This window comes from Chiloscyllium plagiosum, chromosome 11, assembly GCF_004010195.1.
Source record: "Chiloscyllium plagiosum isolate BGI_BamShark_2017 chromosome 11, ASM401019v2, whole genome shotgun sequence".
In the NCBI taxonomy this organism is placed as follows: Eukaryota; Metazoa; Chordata; class Chondrichthyes; order Orectolobiformes; family Hemiscylliidae; genus Chiloscyllium; species Chiloscyllium plagiosum.
In genome coordinates, this window is record NC_057720.1 from 51613330 (window position 1) to 51635945 (window position 22616).

General features: G+C 36.1%; 1 protein-coding gene across 1 annotated transcript; it reads right to left on the bottom strand.

Annotated features, from left to right (window-relative positions):
• Positions 1–1043: 1043 nt before the first annotated feature.
• Positions 1044–21939, bottom strand: prkaa2 (protein kinase, AMP-activated, alpha 2 catalytic subunit). Its single transcript, XM_043699313.1, has 7 exons — positions 21829–21939; positions 21093–21237; positions 18857–18944; positions 14655–14879; positions 13289–13793; positions 10103–10229; positions 1044–6272 (listed from the first exon to the last, which is right to left on the bottom strand). Exons 1-7 carry the CDS (start codon positions 21886–21888, stop codon positions 6031–6033), a joined length of 1392 nt encoding a protein of 463 aa, XP_043555248.1. The 5' UTR covers positions 21889–21939; the 3' UTR covers positions 1044–6030.
• Between the last annotated feature and the right edge of the window lie 677 nt (positions 21940–22616).

Below are 22616 nucleotides of genomic sequence, written 5' to 3' on the forward strand. Positions count from 1 at the left end.
AATGACAAGATTTGGCTGAGATTTTGGGTCATCCGGTTTGGCACAATTCCCCACAGATTCTGACTGACCTTACTCTTTCCAATATTTACAGTTTTTTAAAAAAAAAAATTCAATGTCCTATTTCCTCTTGGTGTTAGGTCTCAAATCTTTGTGATTCTTCATTTAGTAAATATTAGATTTTGGAAATTCAGTAAAACTATGGCAGTTTAAACAGCATTTTTAATAACTATCCAAAACTAGGCATTGAGATTAATATTAGTTTCTCCTCTTTGCACATCAAAAACATGGAGTGAAGTAAAATGTTCCACAATTTGTAATTGAAGAAAATACAAACTGTAGGATAGAACATTGAAATATCATGCTTTTTACTTCTGCAGGAAAACATTCAAACATTAAAACTTTTCAGTTACTTCATTCCTGCAAATAGGAATAAAAGTACATTCTTTGTATAAATACATAACAGCAAGACATAATGAATAAAGCTATCATAATGATATAATGTTCAAATCTTAAGGCAACCATACTGCACAGCAACAAGGACTAAGGTCAGTCCAATTTTACTATGTGCAACAGCTCCAAACTGCCAGTGTGGCAACATGCAGCACTCAATTTCACAGCTCATGGTAAATTAAGTGTACCCTGATTTGCCTTGTACAGTCCTTATGTGATTTACAACCTTTCATAGCAACCCTTTTAGCAAAATCTGAATACATACAATTTGCATTCTCATTGACAAATACAATATTGTTTGACTCCACAAAAATAAAACACATCAGTTCCAAAGCAATATCTGCCAGCACCTTAGGTCATTCCTTAACAAGACAATTCAATTAGTTCACAAAACAGTGAAGCATGCAAATCTTCAGTCTAGAAAAAGTCTAATTACGAACTAACAATCAGGGAAGTGTGTTTACTACTTTGTCCAGTAACGCCGAGCTAAAAATTCTGTTCCTGTGGTATCAAGAATGGGGCAGCATTTTCTACTACCTCCCTGTTTCTATTTGCATCATAATTGTCAGATCACTGGAAGAAGCTGTACACAAAATGTCTGCTCCCAGACAGACATTAAACAAAAGGCAACTGAAACACCACGGGAATTAAGTTGAACTGAATGCATTCTAAATCCTTGCAGAAATTTAAGTTGTTAGTATCTTTGAGTTTGTAGGGTAGATCTTTTTTGCTTAATAATTCAGTAGTGTATCCCATTACAGTGGAATATGCTAAATCTAATTCCATTTCAACTACTCTTAGTGAAATTGTAACTCGAATTGTCAACTTTAACTGGAACTGTGAAACAAAAAAGCTACAAAGTGAAAAACTAAAATACCTGATCAAACAAATTACATTTCAAGTATTGACTTCAATACAATTAAAAGGCGATTGGGGACTTAGAGAAAAAAACAATCATCACATAAGTCACACCTTCAAATATGGTTATTTGATGGATCGGTAAAATATAAGCAGCTAAAATCTAAATAGGTCATGAAGTGACATCTGAAATCACATCAATCTAAAATTCAGAAAAATTCAGTTACCAAGTTTCAATCCTCTGAAACTTCAAAATGAAATGGTACTCTAGTGTCCTTTGCCGTAAGCCTCACTTGCTGCAGAAACATGCAAAGAAACGTATATACTCAAAGCTACCTTTTCAAGTGAAACGTACATGCTTACAAAGTTGCTTTCCATGCAACTGATAATCTATTGTACTATACTTTGTTTTCTAATGTACCATAAAGTTGCTATATATTGATAAGACAGGAACTTACTTGTCTAGTCCATCCAGTACAGCCTATTGCTACAAGGGAGTGGAACATACTGAAAAGATCTACTGATATGAATGACATTTAAAATGTGTTATTTCTTCATTCCAAGAATGAATTACTTTAAAATGCTAAATAATAATGAGTTAGTTCTTTATACTTTTGGTGACCCTTGATCACACAATACCACTCATAGAAGTTAAAAGGGATGGATCATGTGATTCTGCTGTTTCACATAAGAAATTCACCAGTTCAGAACCATCATTATTTCTTAACACATGGTAAATGCATATTTTAGAAAATGAGGTGGGGAGGGGAATTAAAGGAATAAAAAGAACTAGTATTTATATTGTGTAACTCAACATTTTGGGACATTTCAATTACTCTTACATAGATTATAACAACAATTTTTATTTACATAGTACTATAGATGTAGTAAAACTCCACAAGGTGCTTCACAGGAGCACTATCAAACAAAATTTGACAAAACCAAAGTTCTACTAGGGCTGATGACCAAAAACTTGGTCAAAGAGGTAGGTTTAAGGAGAATCTTAGAAAGAGAGGTAGAGGGTTTTAGAGGGAATTCAGAACCTCAGGACTTTGGCAGATGACATCACTGTCAACAAACGGAGTGATTAAGATTGGAATATGCTCCAACAGGCCAAACTGGCTAAATGCAGCCATCTTGACTAATGTATGCCAAATCAGATTACAGGAGATAGGGTTCGAGAAGAGGGAGGTCATAGAAGCATTAGAGCACAAGGATTCCAATCTTAAAAATTAATGTGTCACCACAGAAATAGCCAATCTAGTTCATGAAGCATGGGGGTGAATTGAAGTTGGTGTGGATTCGGACATAGGGAATTAAATTTTAGATACGACCAGAGAACATTGGGCCACTTTGCCCTCTGAACTTGCCCTGTAATTCAATAAGATCACAGCTAACATGATTTTAACCTCAACTCTATATTCTTGCATTATTACCAATAATTTTTCATCACCCTGGTAATCAAGGAACTACCGACCCTAATCTTAAAAAAAATTTAAATAATTTGCATCCCACTGCTTTTCAAGGAAGGGAATTGCAAAGACACTCAACCCCCAGAGAAAAGAATTCATCTGTTTTAAATACGCAACCATGTCTTTTTAAACCATAACCCTGTCATTCTGGACTCCCCCAAAAGGGTTAACATCCTTCCAAAATCCATTCAGTCAAGTCCCCTCAGGATCTTACTTTTCAATTAGTCACCTCTGATTCTTCTAAATTCCAAAGGATGCAGGCTTAGGCTGTCTTGCCTTTCCTCAGAAAACAATCATTTGTTCCAGGCATTAGTTCAGAAAACCTCTGAACTCCTTCCAAAACATTAACATCCTTAAGTACTGTAATGAGTACTATACACTTCTCTAGATGCAGTCTCACCAATGCACTGTATAAGTGAATCATAACCTCTTTACTCTTCTATTCAATTCCCTTCACAATAAAACACAACATTCTCTTAGCTTTCTTGATTATTTGTAGTACCCTAGATTTACAGTGGGTTAGGATTGAAGGCTAACTAGGTATGCACAGGGATAGTCAAGTCTAGATGTTCAAGGGTTTCAGCAGCAGATGAACTGAGGGAGGAATAGAATCCCTTTCGCAACTGTTTCCTATACATCAATGTTTCAAGAATATATTTAAATACTCCATAAAGCCAGTGGCAGGCAATGTTAATAAAATTAAAACAAAAGGCACAACTTTAAAATAATACCTGGGTCTAGGCTGTGAAATCAATTGTTACAGTGGAGTATAATAATCAGCGTCAAGGCACTACAATAGAAAAAGTGGAAATTTTAAAAAACTGTATGAATCAACCTCTTGATTGGCATTTATTGAACCCTGTTGAAGATGCAAGGGATAATGCTGTCTTAAAGTGGGAAGAAACTTTGATATTGGTAAACCTTCTGGAGAAAACAACTAAGGACAGGTAAATTTGAGGATGAGGAACTAATACTTCGATTGCCAAGACTCTATGTGTAGCATATGGTTACCTTCCATTCATTAGTCTATCCCCTCTACTTTGCTCAGGCATGATTAAACTATTTGCATGCAGACACCTGACAGTTTCTGAAATGACTTTATAGTAAGCATTTCTGAATTAGTGTGGATAATGAACTTTGTTTTCAATGTAAAGTGTGATTCATTCACAGTTTACTGTGTGACCCAAATGACTATTTAGAACTGGGGAAGAGAAACAATCTATAAAAGAACGCATAATACAAGTTACAAAACCTCAGGGGAAAAAAATGCAAATATTTAGACTTCAACTTTGTAAAGCAGATCTACAGTATAGATGCATAATTTTGGCTCAGGTCTGCAGGTCATTATGATGGTTCAATAAAGTTTCATTAAATTTTTTTAAAATTGCAGAAAATTATGCGTATACTTTTTTTTGCTCTAAAGCATACTTTGAGACTATTTGGGCTTATTTTCTTGCAAGTCATTATGTTCTACAAGTTACCAGGAAGGGGTCGAACATGGACTCTGGATGCTGATAGGTCTTCTGTCCCTCAGCTGGTAAAAGCTGGGTTGATGACAAGAAAACCTCTTGCTCAGAAGCTCATTTGAATGGCTATGCTACCCAACATGGGAAGTCATGACTGAGATTCCAAATGACCACTTCTCCTGCCAACAACTCCAGCAACATAAACCCAAAATAAAAAAGAATAACGGAGCTAGTGATATGGCACATCTGGAGACCTGGCCTAAGTACCAACTTAGAGGGAGTACGTTAGAAAGTCTGTAGATTTTCACATTTAGATTCATTGTAAATTCTCTTAAAAGCATACAATATCTTAACATACTCTATAGATTAAACTCATTGCTGGAACTACTTCCAAAAATCAAAAAGCTGCAGGGGATTATAATCAATATCTTTTCCTTTTCAGTTAATTAAAACCATGAGCATTGATAACTACCAATTAGGTGGTACTATTAAGCCTGAAATACAACTACATAGTCGAAAGATCGCAATGGTCAGGAATATAACAAAATGGTGAATTTTGGGAGGTTGAAATTAAAATTGAAAATACAATATATTAGCCAACCAAAAGAAATTCCATGGGAAGCAAGGAAAGTTAGGTGAAGTATTAACTCCAAATGCTTCCCCATTTTGCAAAAAAAATTATAATCTAACCTTAGATTTACTTGATTTATTTTCAAATATTTATATTTAAATTGGCAAATCTTATAAAGCAGAAAACCTAACAGTAACTGTTAGGACAAAATGGATAGTATTATTAATCAATATAATCAAAGGACCTCAATTTGGGATCTTTATTAAATGTTATAAACATCAACTATTTATATGACATACTTGTCATCCCAAATTGTACTGTAAAGATATAGTACGTATATTTAATTAAAGTTCATCATTCAAGCCACATTTCATCAAATTGAGCTGACTATACTGTCAACTTTAATAAATCAAGTGAAAGATACACTGTGCAGGAATATTCATGTGAGCTGGAAAATATTTATAAAGGAGTGTTTCACAGAATCCAAGCTAATTTTGTTTGTGCAGAGAACCCTTCTGGTTATACTTAAAAATTCGACACAAGTAAATGTAATTCCGCCATCAATAAAACAAAACAGCAGTAGAATAATCCTTAACAGCTGTATATAACATAACTTGAGGATTTCAATTGAGCCATTTCAATTTTAATTTTAATTTAATTTACCTCAATTATTTATAAAATTAGAGTTTTAATGTTATAGCTTTCTAGCCACAACTAACCTGAAGAGAAATAAGCATTTCCATCCACACTCGGCCTCAGCAAAGAATGAACTGCCACAGTCATCCACTTATCTAAAACATCGTATGTTCATATGCCAAGTATTTAAAACATGCTTTATCCGTTCTTTAACATTTTTCATAATTTATAATTTTGTAACACATTACTGCGTTAAAATGAATGTTGTTGCTTTACGACACCTTTCCAGATGTGTTTGTAAACCCGTATAATATCATGAATTTGGCTTGCAAAACAGGTGCAATAATAAAGCTCCACAGTATTACTGCAGTGTTTCTAAATGGTAATGCACAAACGTTACCTTCCGCTGCCACAATACCAAAGAAACAAAAGCACCAACTGCAAACTGGCATGATCTATAACCAGTGCCAAAGTACAAGACACACACACACAAAGTGGAAGGGTTGTTTTCTTGCAATTTTTTTCTAGGTTAAAGAGCTTATGCTCTATAAATTATCAGGAAGTTGATTTTATTTTGTCAACGAGCCAGTGTAGTAATAAGGCTAGCACACATCTCAAAGAAATCCATTGTATGGCTCCCATTTCGGGGACTTATTGAACTCAAACATCCGGTCAGAGAAGTGGGCAGTGATCCAACGGGAGTCAGTGGCTGACCATCAGTAGCTGCTGCATCAGAACTCAGTCTTGGCCTGTGCAGCAAAGCTGCGGATCCTGAACGTTTGGGAGTGGAAGAGCCCGACTTTTGTTCCATAATATCGTCTAATCATTAGGAGCAAACACACAAAGAAATAAACACAAGAATTTAGAAATAGAAACAAAATGCACAGGTACACTGATAATGCAAACATAACAAACCTAACCACATGTGTTCAGAGGAAACTTTCCACTGAAACATTTATCATCCAGATGTGATGAACTGCCATTCATTTCCAACATTTCAGCTTTTATATCAAATGAAAGGGAAATAGTCTGAATGTTACAGCAACCCAAAGCGTAAAGAGAAGCCTGGAACTTTCTTAAAACTTGTACTTGAACAACAGCATAACTATGACTTCATGTCATAAACTTATATTCAAATGATTTACTGCAGAACTTCCACTAAAATTCTTTGCCACTCAGTAACATAGCTCTGCCTTCACCCAAAAGAATAGTTCACACAAATATCTCAAATTTGTATCACGTCAGAATGGATTAAATTTACACATTAAATTTATAATCCAAATTAAACTTCTGTTGTTTTATAGACACTAATTTTAAATTCTACTTGCTACAACCTAAAATGTATTTTCCAACATTTTTAAGATTATTACAATTAGTATTAAAAGTCAAAGACTTCCACAAATTGCACTTATTTAAATTTTTGCAAGGTTTGTAGCTCAGGTTGAGGTTTAGGGTGTAGGTTTGCTCACTGAGCTGTAGGTTTAATATCCAGACATTTCATTAGCTGGCTAGGTAACATCATCAGTGGCGACCTCCAAGTGAAGCGAAGCTGTTGTCTCCTGCTTTCTATTTATATGTTTGTCCTGGATGGGGTTCCTGGAGTTCCTGTTCCGTTTTCTGAGGGGTTGATAGATGATATCTAGATCTATGTGTTTGTTTATGGCGTTGTGGTTGGAGTGCCAGGCCTCAAGGAATTCTCTGGCATGTCTTTGCTTAGCCTGTCCCAGCCTGTCATCCGCATGTAGGGCTACGAGGGAGATAGGATCGTGTCTTTTTGTGGCCAGCTGGTGTTCGTGTATCCTGGTGGCTAACTTTCTTCCTGTTTGTCCTACGTAGTGTTTGTGGCAGTCCTTGCATGGAATTTTGTAGATGACGTTGGTTTTGTCCATGGGTTGTACTGGGTCTTTTAAGTTTGTTAGTTTTTGTTTGAGAGTGTTAGTGGGTTTGTGTGCGACTAGGATTCCCAGGGGTCTTCGTAGTCTGGCTGTCATTTCTGAGACTTCTTTGATGTATGGTAAGGTGGTTAGGATTTCTGGCTGTGTTTGGTCTGCTTGTTGTGGTTTGTTCCTGAGAAATCTGCGGAATGTATTTTTTGAGTATCCGTTCTTCTTGAATACGTTGTATAGGTGGTTCTCCTCTATTTTCTGAAGTTCGTCTGTGCTGCAGTGTGTGGTGGCTCCTTGGAATAGTGTTCTGATACAGCTTCGTTTGTGTGTGTTGGGATGGTTGCTGGTGTAGTTAAGTATTTGGTCAGTGTTTGTCGGTTTTCTGTATATGCAGGTTTGTAGTTCTCCATTGTCCTTTCTTTCGACTGTGATGTCTAGGAATGAGAGTTTGTTGTCGGTTTCTTCCTCCTTGGTGAACTTTATGCCTGTGAGGGTGTTGTTGATGATGTTAAATGTCTCTTCTTTCTTGTTTCGTTTTGTGATGACAAAGGTGTCATCTACATAGCGGACCCAGATTTTTGGTTTGATGGTTGGTAGGGCTGTTTGTTCTAGCCTTTGCATTACCACTTGTGCTATGAATCCTGATAGCGGAGATCCCATGGGTGTGCCGTTGGTTTGTTTGTAGATTATGTTTTTGAAGGTGAAATGGGTGGTGAGGCACAGGTCCACTAGCTTCATGATGTCTTCATTGGTAATGTAATTGATGGTGGCTGGGGTGTGTGTGATGGTCTCTTCTAAAAGTGTGGTAAGTGTTTCCTTTGCCAGGTCGATGTTGATGGAGGTGAACAGTGCTGTTACGTCGAATGAGATCATCAACAACACCCTCACAGGCATAAAGTTCACCAAGGAGGAAGAAACCGACAACAAACTCTCATTCCTGGACGTCACAGTCGAAAGAAAGGACAACGGAGAACTACAAACCTGCGTATACAGAAAACCGACAAACACTGACCAAATACTTAACTACACCAGCAACCATCCCAACACACACAAACGAAGCTGTATCAGAACACTATTCCAAGGAGCCACCACACACTGCAGCACAGACGAACTTCAGAAAACAGAGAAGAACCACCTATACGACGTATTCAAGAAGAACGGATACTCAAAAACATACAGCCTACAGGTTCCTCAAGAACAAACCACAACAAGCAGACCAAACACAGCCACAAACCCTAACCACCTTACCATACATCAAAGTAGTTTCAGAAATGACAGCTAGACTACTAAGACCCCTCGGAATCCTAGTAGCGCACAAACCCACCAACACTCTCAAACAAAAACTAACAAACTTAAAAGACCCAGTACAACCCATGGACAAAACAACGTCATCTACAAAATTCTATGCAAGGACTGCCACAAACACTATGTAGGACAAACAGGAAGAAAGTTAGCCACCAGGAAACACGAACACCAACTAGCCACAAAAAGACATGACCCTATCTCCCTCGTAGCCCTACACAGATGAAAAAAAAACACCATTTCGACTGGGACAACACATCTATTCTGGGACAGGCTAAGCAAAGACATACCAGAGAATTCCTCGAGGCCTGGCACTCCAACCACAACACCAAAAACAAACACACAGATCTAGATACCATCTATCAACCCCTCAGAAAACGAACAGGAAATGACATCACCACAAACCCCAGGAAACCCATCCAGGACAAACATATAAATAGAAAGCGGGAGATAACAGCTTCGCTTTACTTGGAGGTCGCCCCTAGCCAGCTAATGAAATGTCTGGATATCAAACCTACAGCTCAGCAAGCAAACCTACACCCTAAACTTATTTAAATGTGCACCTACAATGGTTAGCTATACTAAACTTTAATCTTCAGAAATAAAGACTTAACAATTAGAATATGATTGAAGGTCAGATTGATTTCCACCTTTTTTTATGATCTGCGACATGCTAATGAAATTTTTCAGATAGAACAGGAAATCTGGATTAAATGGCAATGTAACATGCCACTTATGCCATTTAAAGAAATTCTAGGCCCTCAGTTCTGACTCGTCAAAGGTGTACTGTAGTTTTAAACATCACAGAACTGACACCAACATATACTTTCAGCAGTTTTGCTTTCCAATTTGCTGCATTTCAGCAGCAATTTACTTTTCGGTTTGTTCAACATTTTCACGCATATCTGAAACGCCAATGCTTACTTAGCATTTTATCTAAATGCATTATCATTGCCTCCCGCAGATTATCATCTAGTCCTCACTGCTAGCCTTTTCAAAATATCTACGCAAATGTAATTTTCTGATAAGGTAATGCAGGGGTTGACAGCAGTGAAGTGAGGAATATTTTTCATCCTTAAATTTTACTTGGTTCAATTGAATCTGTTTCTTTCTCTGTTTTTCTACTGAAAGCTCAGCTCTTTCCAGTTTCCTGTTCTAATAACCAGATTTACGTCCAAAAGATTAACTCATCATGACTTCTCTTAAATACTGGTTGGCTTGTATGCATTTCTGGCACTTTCCATAAATGCACAGTTTGAAGCGTTAATTTCCTAGACAGTTAAGAGTGACTTCACACAAAACAATGATAACAAAATAATTTTTAACAGGCAAGTCTTATGGAATTACTGACATGAAAAATATAAAATGCTGGCTACTGAACAACAGTATAATACTCACCACATTTTAGTTTAGTTGCAGATAATACATAAGAACACAAAATAAACCAAATGCCTTCCTTACCATCAATGCTCATGAAATCTAGCAGGTAGCTGCGATTGTCAACTTGATACAGTTGTAAACTCATTTTCACGTTGTTCCCTGTCACTGGATTCTTTCTACGCACACGCAGATGGTAGGGATTCACCACCTTGGAAAAAGTAATTTATTATAGAAACACCACATAGTAGAGTCTAAGGCACTAATTCTGATCAAGATTAATGCTCCAAACCATTCTGGGATATACAGTTAGAGAGGATGAGAGGAACTTATTCTTATAAGTAAAACATCACCCACAAGGGCAACCAGAGGTGAAAGTAATTTACTGCTCAGAATCTGAATGCAAAGCACTGTGCCATTAAAAACGATACTTAACAGGATTTGGAAAAAAAGATTAAAAAGAAACAGTTGAAGAAATCCAGTTCAAGCCTTAATGCTGAGCTTCACCACATTTGGAAACCTAAAGCAGAAGCATTACATCTGAAGGAAGAACAGAATTCTGCAGATTTTGGAAATCTAAAATAAAAAGAGAAAATGCTGGAAATGCTCAGGCACCATCTGTGAAGAGATAGAATTAACCTTTCACTAGAACTGGAAAAAGTTAGAGATGTAATAAATTTGAGCAACTGGTATGTGGAACAAGTGCAAAACACAGGTTTATGAGATGGAGGAAGGCAGAGAGATTAAATGATAGAAAAGTTAGTTTTACAAGCCAAAGGGAATGGTTTTGGGACAAGATAAGAAACAAAATAATTGGCCTAGAGCAAGTATACTGCTGATTGAAAGTGAAAAGAAGAAAAAAAAGGAAAGAAACAAAACGTGAGGCCAGAGTATATGGTCTTGAGTTTTGAAAACCGTAAAGCACCCAATCAAAAGACGAAGTGCTCTCACTCAGCTTACATTAAGCTTTACTGCAACAGAGTATCAATCCAGAAACAGAGAGGTCATTTTGAGAGCAAGGTGAAAAATTAAATAAAAGTTCTTTGAAGCTGGGGATCATACTTGTGGAATGAAAAGAGGTGTTCTGTAATGCGCTCACCCAATTTGCAATGGCTCTCTGCACTTTAGAGGAGGCCACAATGTGAGCAAATCAATTAATTTTCTGATTTTCTTCCAGTTTTAATGAAAAGTTATTAGCCCGAAGATTAACCATTTCTCTTTCAATATGCTGCCTGACTGCTGTGTCTTTTCTGCATTTTTTGTTCTTATTTCTGACCTAATGCAACTTTGCCAGTTGGTAATTTTTTTTCCCAAAATCTTAGCAATCTAAGAAATGTTTCACCATTAAACTGAAGCTGAACAATGTCAACAAACCAATCTATAATGCTGAAGATATTTGCAGTCAAAACCATTTTCACCTGTGCCATTTGATGTGCTGTTGACACAATGTGATTAACAAGACTTCCATTTTAAGTTTCTATGTTCAATAACAAAACTTATTGGTCAGTAAATTCCTGTATTTTATTCTTCTTCCTAACACTTTTCACTTTCCTCCTATTTAAGTTTCTAATGTCTGATTACAAATTTTGCAATATCTACTGACTCCCATGTTAACATTCACTAATAAAGATTTTATATCTATAAACTACAAGCTAAAGTACATGTATTTTAGAACGTAAATAAAAATTCAAATTGTACCATTCATTTTTCTAAAAAAAATGCAAACTTTCTGGACCTTTGACTGGCATTGACCCAAGTGGTATTGTTTCAACATGTTCTGTGCAATATATAGCAGGTAGTAAATATATGACCTAATAAAACTATTTCAGATGTGTATACTTGGAGATAAAGGAATAGTTTAACACACAGAAAGGCATGAGCGACAGTGAAGCTGACAATTTCCTCAGAATTGTTCTGAATCCGCTGCTGTAGCTTCAATGGAAATACTATTTATAAATGGAATTTTTACTGCACTTCCAACAAAGATACAGTAGGAGCAGCTCCAAGGTAAATCCTAGCCTGTACAAGTGAAAATAATTTATAATGGATTAACTTAATTCTTAATGTTGAGTTTATTTCATTTACCCAATTTGGGTATAAAACTATCTTGTACTTAGTTCATTTTTAAACTCATGGTACTTTTCCATTTAATGAAGTTAGAAAAGTATTTAGCATAATTAAGTAAACAATAGCCATTACCAAAAGGCCTTACAGTTAATTTATGTCTAACTTGGATACTTGTTATGGGCTCAACAAATAATTCAAAGATTTTAAATCATATTATGGAAATTTGAAGACTGAAATCAACATTAAAAGATACAGAAATTAAAAAAGTTGCAATCATTAAATGTGATCACAAAGCTGTCTTATGATTAGAAAACTTCAAATTCATTCAGGAAAAGGCACTGGCTTTCCTTACCACTTCAAAATAGCTTAGAAACCACAAACTAATCTGGTTACCGCTTAATTAACTTGGGGAAAAAGATCTACAAAGCCATTCTTTTGATCAGTTGTTTAAAAAGGTCAAACAACACCTTTCTGTGGCAGCTGTGGACTGGCAAATAAATGCCAACCTTGACTGTAATGCCCTCATCCTTTGAATGAACTTTTAAGTAGTATTATGAAATGTCTCAAAGTAAGTGTGTATACAAAAATGTTTTGTAACATTGTGAAACTTTTTAAACAAAACCTAGTCAAAGTGCAGTGAAAATTCAGACCACAAATAGTTTTACCATACTCCTAGAAAGTTACAGCAGTGAAACAGGAATAACTCCAAATACTAAACTATTCGTCATATCTTTCACCATATTAAAAATAAGTTTCAAGAAGGTACAAAATGCAAGAGTCACATTTACGTATTCTAACATTCAAACATGTCAAGTCTGAGTCATGTTCTTCATCTTAAATCTTTATAAAAAAGTACAAGTGGAAATGAGATGAACTCAAAACATCATAATGCAGCCCAAATCATTAGAAGAGGAGTGAAGTGTATCTCATTACTTCAAGTCACGACTACACAAGCTCTCAATTCCAATCATTCCATTATTAGAAGTACTGCACAGATCTTTTCTACACTGAGGAACAGGGAAAAAGAGAATTAAAAATGTGAATGATAATTTATCCTATTCTATTCACACATTTTCAGACAACTGATATCAGTGGTGTTAGCTGAGGCTTAGAAACAGAAAAAAAGGTATAGAGAGACATGGGGAACATGACAAAATACCTTAAAAATAATGAGTTGTGCTTTAAAAATCTGTTATTTCTAACCTTCCATTCATAATCCAACTGTCGCATGGCTCTGTAGACTTCTGCCATTATATCATATGGTTTACTCTGACTGCGAATTCCAAGGTGCCACTTTGCTTTCTTCAATGCCATTGGTTTGGGTTTAGTGGTATTGAGTGCATCAAGTGGACAGCGTGCCTTTGGGCTGTCTGCCATCAGAGGGGGCATGCGCTCAGGATGGGCTTTGACTCCAGGTGGAATATGTAACCCATTATCATCCATAAACGAACCTGTCGGGGGGCTTGATGCCAGGTAAAACTCACTAGCTTGATTCATAATTCTCCGATTGTCAATAATAAGATGGTAAGCAACAGCCAGCTGGTCTTGTGGGTCACCACTATATAAACTGTTCATAACTTCAGACTCGGTAGATTCAAACTTTTCACAAACTTCCTTCACTGCATCTTCATCTATGACATTGGAATCGTACGCAGGATCCTCTGGAAACAGGTAAGTTGGCAAATCTTGTTTAAACCATTCGTGCTCCCTGTTGGTGAAATGATAATGGAATTTTAGTTTTCACTGTGCTACATTAAGATAACGCAAAACAATACTAATCCTTTCAGACTTTCTGATAACATATAGTAGATTTGTCTCACATTAGATTATAGTTTGGGTTGGTGTTTTTAACTTCAGATCAGTCATGTTGGATTGCAACTGTTTGAACTGAATGCAAATAGTCTTGTATGCAGTGTTGTCTGTATCCAGATTCCCCTCCTTTTGTTTCTCTACTTATTGCATTTTGCCTCTCCTTCATTTCCATTCCCTCTCCTCTTCATTTGTATTTTCTTTCCTCTTTCATTCAGTCACGTTCCACTTCCCATGTCCTTTTCAATGCATTCCACGGTCACATTCTAAATCTCGATGTCCTCTTGCCAAATCCCCAACTCACTCCTATCGTCTGGGGACATTCACAGAAATAGCAGTGCTCACTCTCATTCCCATCTTAAACAGTAGAAATACATTTACCCAGATTAATTCCCAATGAATAGTTGATGCTAAAAATGCAATTCATTTATTTATCTAAAGAGCACCCACAGTGTGTCACCTCCTTTAAGTGGTCCTGGGATAATAAAACAGTGAATGAACCCTTATGACATGATTATATTGAGACAGAGTTATTTTATATTATAATGATAGCCCATCAGTTCCTTAGAGGTGAAAGTTTCATAAGGTACCCATATTGCTCAGCCAAAGGCATGAGAACAGATTATACCTATTTTGCCTTTCAAATTACAGACACTGAGATATCTGGCAAAACAAAAGATTCATAACCCCTTAAAAAGGAGTGAAAGACTGAGAAGAAATAGTGTGGGCAAATATTGTATATAAGTGTTACAAATCATACCTAATGTCTTTAATGGTTGCCCTTTTCAGCGGGTCAACCTGTAGCATATGCATGAGAAGATTAGCAACTGAGCGGTTCAGATACTCAGGAATATAAAATACACCACCACGGATCTTTTTGAACAGTGTTGGCACATGCTCATCATCAAAAGGCAACGTCCCACACAGTAAGGCGTAAAGAATCACACCGCAACTCCAAAAATCCACCTCTGGGCCTGCATACAACCTAATAAATGAAGAAAATATTACTATGACATGATCTATTATGTTTTTGCGTTCAACTACTTAGCCCGTACACTGAATATAAAATAAGTGGTGGAACAAAAACTATTTTATTTGCAATGATGCAGTTTTATATTTTTCTATATAATTTGATCAGCTTAGACTTCTTAGAGAACAAAATAATGAAGAAAACAACAAAATAATAGAAAGAGAGTACAATAACCAGTTCACTCCAGTTGAAGTGCTTACAGTATTGCATTAGCCAGACTCTGGAAGATGCTGAAAATGAGATGTCAAGCATTTAACAGATTAGCATTTACATAAAGTGAAAATGGAAGGCATGAACTGCACAACTATATAAATTAATGAAAATTACCTTTATTTTTATACGTAACACAAGAAGATTCCCTAGAAATGAATGGGAGAAAATGTTGGCTGTCAAAACAAACTATTATTAAAACAAATCTATGTTCCGAGGTGTTGACAATAACAGTAAAATTAGTCTCCTTTTCCTTCAGTTACAGGTGCAGTACTAGATTATCATCAAGACAAAGATTGGTTGAGTCTAATGCTCAGTAGGGTCAGTTACATTCCTATATTTAAGTATAGACTGGGAAGTCCCAATTTAGAACATATAAACCCTGCTACAATTAGCAGAAGGTTTCTGACTGAAGTCACTTAAAATCTGATTTGCAAGTTTTACAGAATACTATTCCAACTTTGCCTTGCCTTTTTTTAAGACCTGTGGGGAAAATCTATTTCTTTGCACATTTCCTCAAAGAAATTCATCATGTAGCTCACTCACGTAAGGTGCACACAAGTGAAGCAAAATATTTCTCTAGGCAAGGCTGATATCTGCCCAGGAGTTTTGCAACTCTGAATCACTTAAAAGAAATGTAGGGGCATGGTAATGTAATGATTAAACTTCTGAACTTGTAATCCAGAAATCTGGATTAATAATCCACTGAAAGCAAGGTCATATACCACCACTTAAGGGAATGTTTGGCCCTGAAGCTGTCAGATAATTTAAAAACCAAACTAGTTCTCTAATGCCTTTTTAAGGAAGGAAACCTGTCACCCTCACTTGGTCTTGCCATACATATATTAAAAATGTGGCATTAAAAAGGGGTAACATTGAAGAGGAGAAAGGAAAGAATGAGATATTTTCAATTCAAAATATCCTAACCCCAAACAACTAGGCTCTTGGGTTCTTCTAATGTGCAAGATAAAATTCAAAGTATTTGACATCAACATAGTGCTTTACACTTTCCATGTCATAGAAAGGCTGTTCACCAACATTTGTGAAGGGTCATGAGTGAGCAGAATTTTTATTACTAGAAGTCATTTTGAAATTGCAATATTGTTAAGTTATTATCAGCCAATGTTTAAGGGCACAGAGGGTGGATTTGTACATCAGGAACAGCTAAATATAAACTGAGGATGTAATTAGATATATTCACATGAATTCATCTTAGGTCACTAATGCTTTAACAATTGTAATGACATTCATTATTCCATTTATTCCCAAAACTTAGCCCAAAAGCATTACACCAAAAAGGTTTGACTTTATATTCTATTTTTAAAAAGAAGCGCTGCCTCGTGACTAAAAGTGAATTAAGCGCAGATCCACAATAATGTTACCAACTGAATTGTCAGAAATTTTCCTTTCTAATCCATTTTGCACATACAAAATATGTTATATTCAACAGTAGTTATAATCACCGCAAAGTTTTATGCATGTACTGAAATTGCTACATTATTCCATAATCCATAAATTTTATAACATGGAGTGACAAATGGAGTCACAAGAATTATATTCATTATGATTTTTGCTATGTAGTCTACATATTTGCTACTCTTCCAAGATTTAATCTGTTTGTTTTAATTGGAATACCAAGTGATAGCAAATTAAAAATCCAACTTTGGGGACCGAGTGCTGGATTGCTAGCACTCAATACGGTTCTCATACCATTCTGCAGATTTTGTGCTTGTATTTTGGTCCTGTTCATTAATTTGCCATAGATCAGGAATTTCGAATAAATAGAACGAATTGTTCACATAGCAATTACACAATCTTAAAACTTTCAACATTGACAACTCCCTTAAAACAATATTTCAGCCAGGTAGAGCAACAAGAGTTGGCAGCTAAGTAAAACACAACACAAGACACTCTTAAACAAGTTCAGAGTAAAGAATACAGACAGAATAGAGTGAAAAAATGAATCAATATCATACTTTATTAGGACTGCAACCATTATATTTCATGACCTGAAATTAAATCACATGTTCTGCAAAGATGTGATCCTCTTTTCTTCTATTCTGTTCCATCTTGCACAACATTGCATTTCTACCTCCCACTTCATTCATCTAGGGTGTTGGTCTATACTTAAATAGTATAGACCTATGTGCATGACACAGTAAGTAAATTCTAACTAAAACGAAAGTGAGCCAATCATAAAATAAGCTAAATAATACTAAAATAATCTGTATCACATCAAATAAATTTCCATGCATTTAGATACTGTAGAGAATATTCATTTAAGTAATTTAAACAGTCAGGGTTTGGGACAAATTTTTGTTTTCTTTTTGAAAAGTTTGAATGAGTATAATGCATGAAAATGGCCAGAAACTAGTAGTAATAAAATACCTGTATTGTTGGAAGTAATAGTACTGGCCTTGAAAATCTTATATGAATTGAGTGGGTAGATAATAACACTAAGTTTATTCTGAATCTATTTATCTACCAAAAAGAAATGAGGAATCTCGCAGTAAAGCCAATTAGAACATTTCGTGCAGACAATGGAATTATTGCCCGCCATTTTTCAGTCTGCAAATTGTCAGAGACAAGATGTAGAACAGATGATATGCATCAGGACCTTGCAGACATCACAATGTGGGATCTATGTGCAATTGCTTGGTGAGTTTAAATTTCCAATGGACAATTTTCCTGACCCAAAGGAGCTGCTCTGTGAGCTTGAAATGGAAACCTGGGATTTATAAAAAGGCACATACACAAGGAAACCTTACAGTCTAAAACCCAGTCTAGAAGCTGGGTAACTCCACAACCAACCATAAGTCATCCCATCAACCCTTGACTACACCCTTAAATCCTCCACAACCAGACTGTCCACCCATCAACTGACTTAAATAAAGTTCCATTCACACTATAACTTAGCCACCCAACTATCTTCCCACCCAACCAGGCTCAACACCCCCACCTCACCACCCACATGCTCCAAATCTGACCAGACCTGACAAGAAGACCACCAAAACCTAACCATACCTGATTAGCCTCCCACTAACCAACCAGATCTGATTAGCCATACCACAACCAGACTTAATCCAACTAATATCCTCTCTCCTAAACCATCTGACCACATACTTGGCTAAACCTACCCATTGGAAAACCAGTCGCTCACTCATCCATTCACTAACCCACAGTCAAAGACTAGACTTTTAAACTCATTTGAATGTAGCAGCTAGTGTGTAAAAAGGCATGAGCTCTCTTTCCCCAACTCTACTTCATTTTGTTGGAGTTCTCTGACAGTCAGGGTTAGAAGAAATATATAATATGGCTGGATGGGAAAATAAGCAATGGTATGTAGCAGCATTGTTACTGATTTGAAAGGTTCAAGACATTATAATGCTTTTCTATGATTGATGGTTCTTGGACTAGAGCTGGTAGAGGTTTGTTTTACATTCAGATATACCACATCTAAATCTAGGAATGGAAAATCCCAATATGTTGAATTTTGCAGTATTCTCTCTATCCCAAAATATATATATTCATTCAGAAAGTTAGAAGGCAAGGACATAAAACATTCTAACAAAAGTAATGCAGGAGTCTATGCTGCAGAGCTAAAAATACACAGGAAGATCATAGCAAAACACTGGGAATTGTTTATTAACAAAAAGTAAACTAAATCTCATTTAACTACTGAACTTGAAGGAAATGCTTAGATCAAACACAGGTATACAAACCTGCCTGAGATAACCTCTGGAGCAGCATAATTTGGTGAGCCACAACTGGTGCGTAAAAATTCCCCATCAGCCATCATGTTAGATAGTCCTACAATGAAAATAAATGACATTAGTGACTGTTATGCTCAGGCATCAGTAAGATCATTTTATGTTATCAAAGACGCACAGATGATGTCACTTAGCAAGGCAATGAAACGTTTGCAAAAAAACACACCAGCTTGGCGAACAAATCCATACTTCATCCACAACCTGAGCTGCAAATCTTCTCAAGAACTCTAATTTACTTTTAATATTTCATTAAAATTCGTGTGATTACCATAGGGTCATCATAAAGAACTGTTTGAAAAATCAGAGTGATACAGCACAGACCCTTCTGTCCGACTTGTCTGTGCCAACCAGATATCCCAATCTAACCTTGATTAGCAACTGAAAATACAAATAGTGCTTTCGCTATTTTTACATCTAAGTAATATCACTTTTGAATTTCTTCTTTTACTGTTCCTAAAACATCTCAAATATAAAACCTACCAGTAACAAAAGCTTAGTTAAATGTCCATAAGTTATCATCTTTCTCCTTTAGTTGCACTCTAAAGTAGTTTTATGCAATGAACAGAATTATTATTTACAATCAAAGCAGATACATTTTCACCATTCTTAGGTGCCTAAACTCAATCACAGATCCTCTCTCATTTAGGATACTACCAATTGTAAAATTATTGTTCAATGAAATTAACATCTATCCTTCTTTTTAAAATGGATTTAACTGGGGTGCTAGTGCATCAGATTATTGTATATCATGAATATACAAGGATTGAGTATAGGAACAAGAAAGCCTTGCTGCAGCTGTACAGAGATTCAGTAAGTCCACACCTGGAATAGTATGTGCAATTTTGGTCTCCTTATCTAAGGAAAGATGTAACTATCGTTGAGGGAGTGCAGGAAAGTTTCACCAGACTGACTGCAGCTTTGTCATATGGAGAGAGACTGGGCCTATATTCACTGAAGTTTTTAAAAGAATGAGATAGCGTCTCTTTGAAAGATATAAATGATGATGATTTGGAGATGCCGGTGTTGGACTGAGGTGTACAAAGTTAAAAATCACACAACACCAGGTTATAGTCCAACAGGTTTAATTGGAAGCACACTAGCTTTTGGAGCGTTGCTCCTTCATCAGGTGGTAGCGACGCTCTGAAAGCTAGTGTGCTTCCAATTAAACCTGTTGGACTATAACCTGGTGTTGTGTGATTTTTAAATGATGATGTTTCCCCTGCGCAGAGAACAAGTGGTCTGAAGCATACAGGCTAGGCCATTTAGGATTGAGATGAGAAGAAATTTCTTTACTAAGAGTACTGAACTGGAGCAATTGTCTAGCACAGAAGACTGTGGAGGCCAAGCCATTAAACATCTTGGAGTTTGGAGAATCAATCATGATCATTTTGAATGACACAGCAGGCTTAATGGGCCAAAGTTACACAGCAGTTTCAACTATCTACTTTTGCTCCTATTTTCTACATTTCTAATGTTCATTTAAACAAATAAACCAAAGAGACCAGCATTTATTACCCATCTCTAAATGCCCTAGAGATCATTTGCTCAAGGCATACACCAAACTGTATCCAAGACTACTCTAAAAAGCAAACCACAATTACTCAAGGTCAATTTCAATTCTGCTGAACTCTAGATAGGGAACAATAAAGAAATAAAGGCAAACAACTTGCTAATCTTAATAGCTTATAAAAAGTTTCACTCCTGGAGATCTCCACCCATTCTTTATCAGAACAAAACCTCTTACTTTTACACAGCAGTTTCAACTATCCTAACTTAATGACCTTCTATTCATAAGCCACACTTCTCAAATCAAAATGCTTCATGTACTACTTGACAGGATTTTGCTGTGGTTACTACAATTTAGGCTATTACAAGTGTTTCTTCTGAAGAATATGAAGAGTATAAGAGCAATACTGCAGTGGTAATTTAAACTATCTAAAATAGCCCATTCTGTCTGAGCACATTCTACAGAACACTAGCTTTGGAATACATTTTACAAATATGCAATTGACTGATCTTTGTTTATTCTATTTTATAGAAACTAAATTATTCTTCCCAGGTGATCTTAACTCCTGTGTGAAAGAAAATAAAATTCTGTATTGTATTTCTGACAGACTAATATCTCTGCAACTCTGCAATACTTAGCTACAGCCTGACACATTCCTCACATACACGATGGGTCACATACCAAAGTCAGCTATCTTGGCATTCATTTGTGCATCAAGGAGAACATTCTCTGGCTTCAAATCACGATGAACCACCATGTGTCTATGACAATAATCAACAGCTGAAATAATCTGCTGAAAGAGACGACAAGCTTCTGCTTCCTCCACCTACAGCAAAAATAGGAAACAGGACATGTCACAATGTTTCTGCAGAAGGCCTTAAATCTGTTACAGAAATAAACAAATCACAATACAGGAAAATCCCAATGGGGTGTGTAACATGGTGCTTAAGCTATTAGACTAGTAAACCATTGGCCTGGACTAATCATCCAGTGAATTAATTCAAATCCCACTACGGCAGCCAACAAGTTCAAATTCACTTAATTATATGAACCTAGAACAAAAACAAGTATTAGAAGAAGTAGCTATGAAAAACACAGGATTTTTGTTCAATAATGTTCCTTTCCTTCCTTCAGGTAAGGAAATTTATTCTCCTTACCCAGGCTGTCTTATGAGATACCCAAACTACACTATATGTGTAACTTCCATCTGAGACGGCCAGCAAGCCATTCAGTTGTACGAAACCTGCCACAACAAAGTATAATGACTGCAGCAGTTCAAGAAGTATCAGCAACAAGCTTGTATAAATATGAAAATTATGGGTGTAATGCTGAATTAAAATTTACCATTTCTTAAGTGTTCAAAATAATAACAAAAAGATAAAAATGTTTTCCTCCACTTTAAATGCATGGCTCTTACCCTTCCATGTTTACAGATGTAGTCAAAAAGTTCACCACCTGGCACATATTCCATCACCATAAAGAAGTCAGTTGGAGTGCTGATTACCTGGTACCTGGTAAAGCATAAAGGTTATTTGCTTTAGCACAGAAAGTTGAGTGAAAATTTAATTAACTATCAAAATTACAAGGAATTTTGAAAGTATGAATAAGGCAAAACTATCCAGTATCAGGCAAACCTATAACAAGAAAGCAGATTTAATATAACTGGATAAAAACTATGAATAGGGATAGGAGGAGATTTTGTTCTTACATAGGAAAATGCTATGATCTGGCCCACTATCCAAAAGGATAGCATTGAAGATTAAACAGTAACTTACTCAGGAAAGTTAAAACGTGATTATCAAATGTAGTCATTAGCAAAAATGTGATTTATTGAGAAGCTAAGAAGAAATAGAGGGATATGTCAAAACCCAAACATATAAATAGAAAACAGAAATTATCAACAGTGCTTTGTCTGGAGGCCCACTGAAGATGAGATTCGTGTAAAACAAACCTGTTAGGCCAAATGGCCTATTCCTATTATAAATAGTAAGTAATACTGCATGTAGGTTTGCTTGCTGAGCTGTAAGGTTCATTTCCAAACATTTCGTCACCCTATTAGGTAATATCTTCAGTGGGCCTCCGGGCAAAGTACTGTTGATAATTCCTGCTTTCTATGTTTCGGCTTCTTTGGGTTGACATCACCAACCCAAAGAAACCCAAACATATAAATAGAAAACAGGAATTATCAACAGTGCTTTGTCTGGA

Excerpts from the sequence above, each read along its gene's own strand:
- prkaa2 (XM_043699313.1), bottom strand. The coding sequence starts at position 21,888 with ATGGTGATGGAATATGTGCCAGGTGGTGAACTTTTTGACTACATCTGT. Across the intron at positions 21,238-21,828 it reads ACATCTGTAAACATGGAAGG|GTGGAGGAAGCAGAAGCTTG; the intron begins GTAAGAGCCATG and ends TTTTTGCTGTAG. Across the intron at positions 14,880-18,856 it reads CCAGAGGTTATCTCAGGCAG|GTTGTATGCAGGCCCAGAGG; the intron begins GTTTGTATACCT and ends TTCATTTATTAG.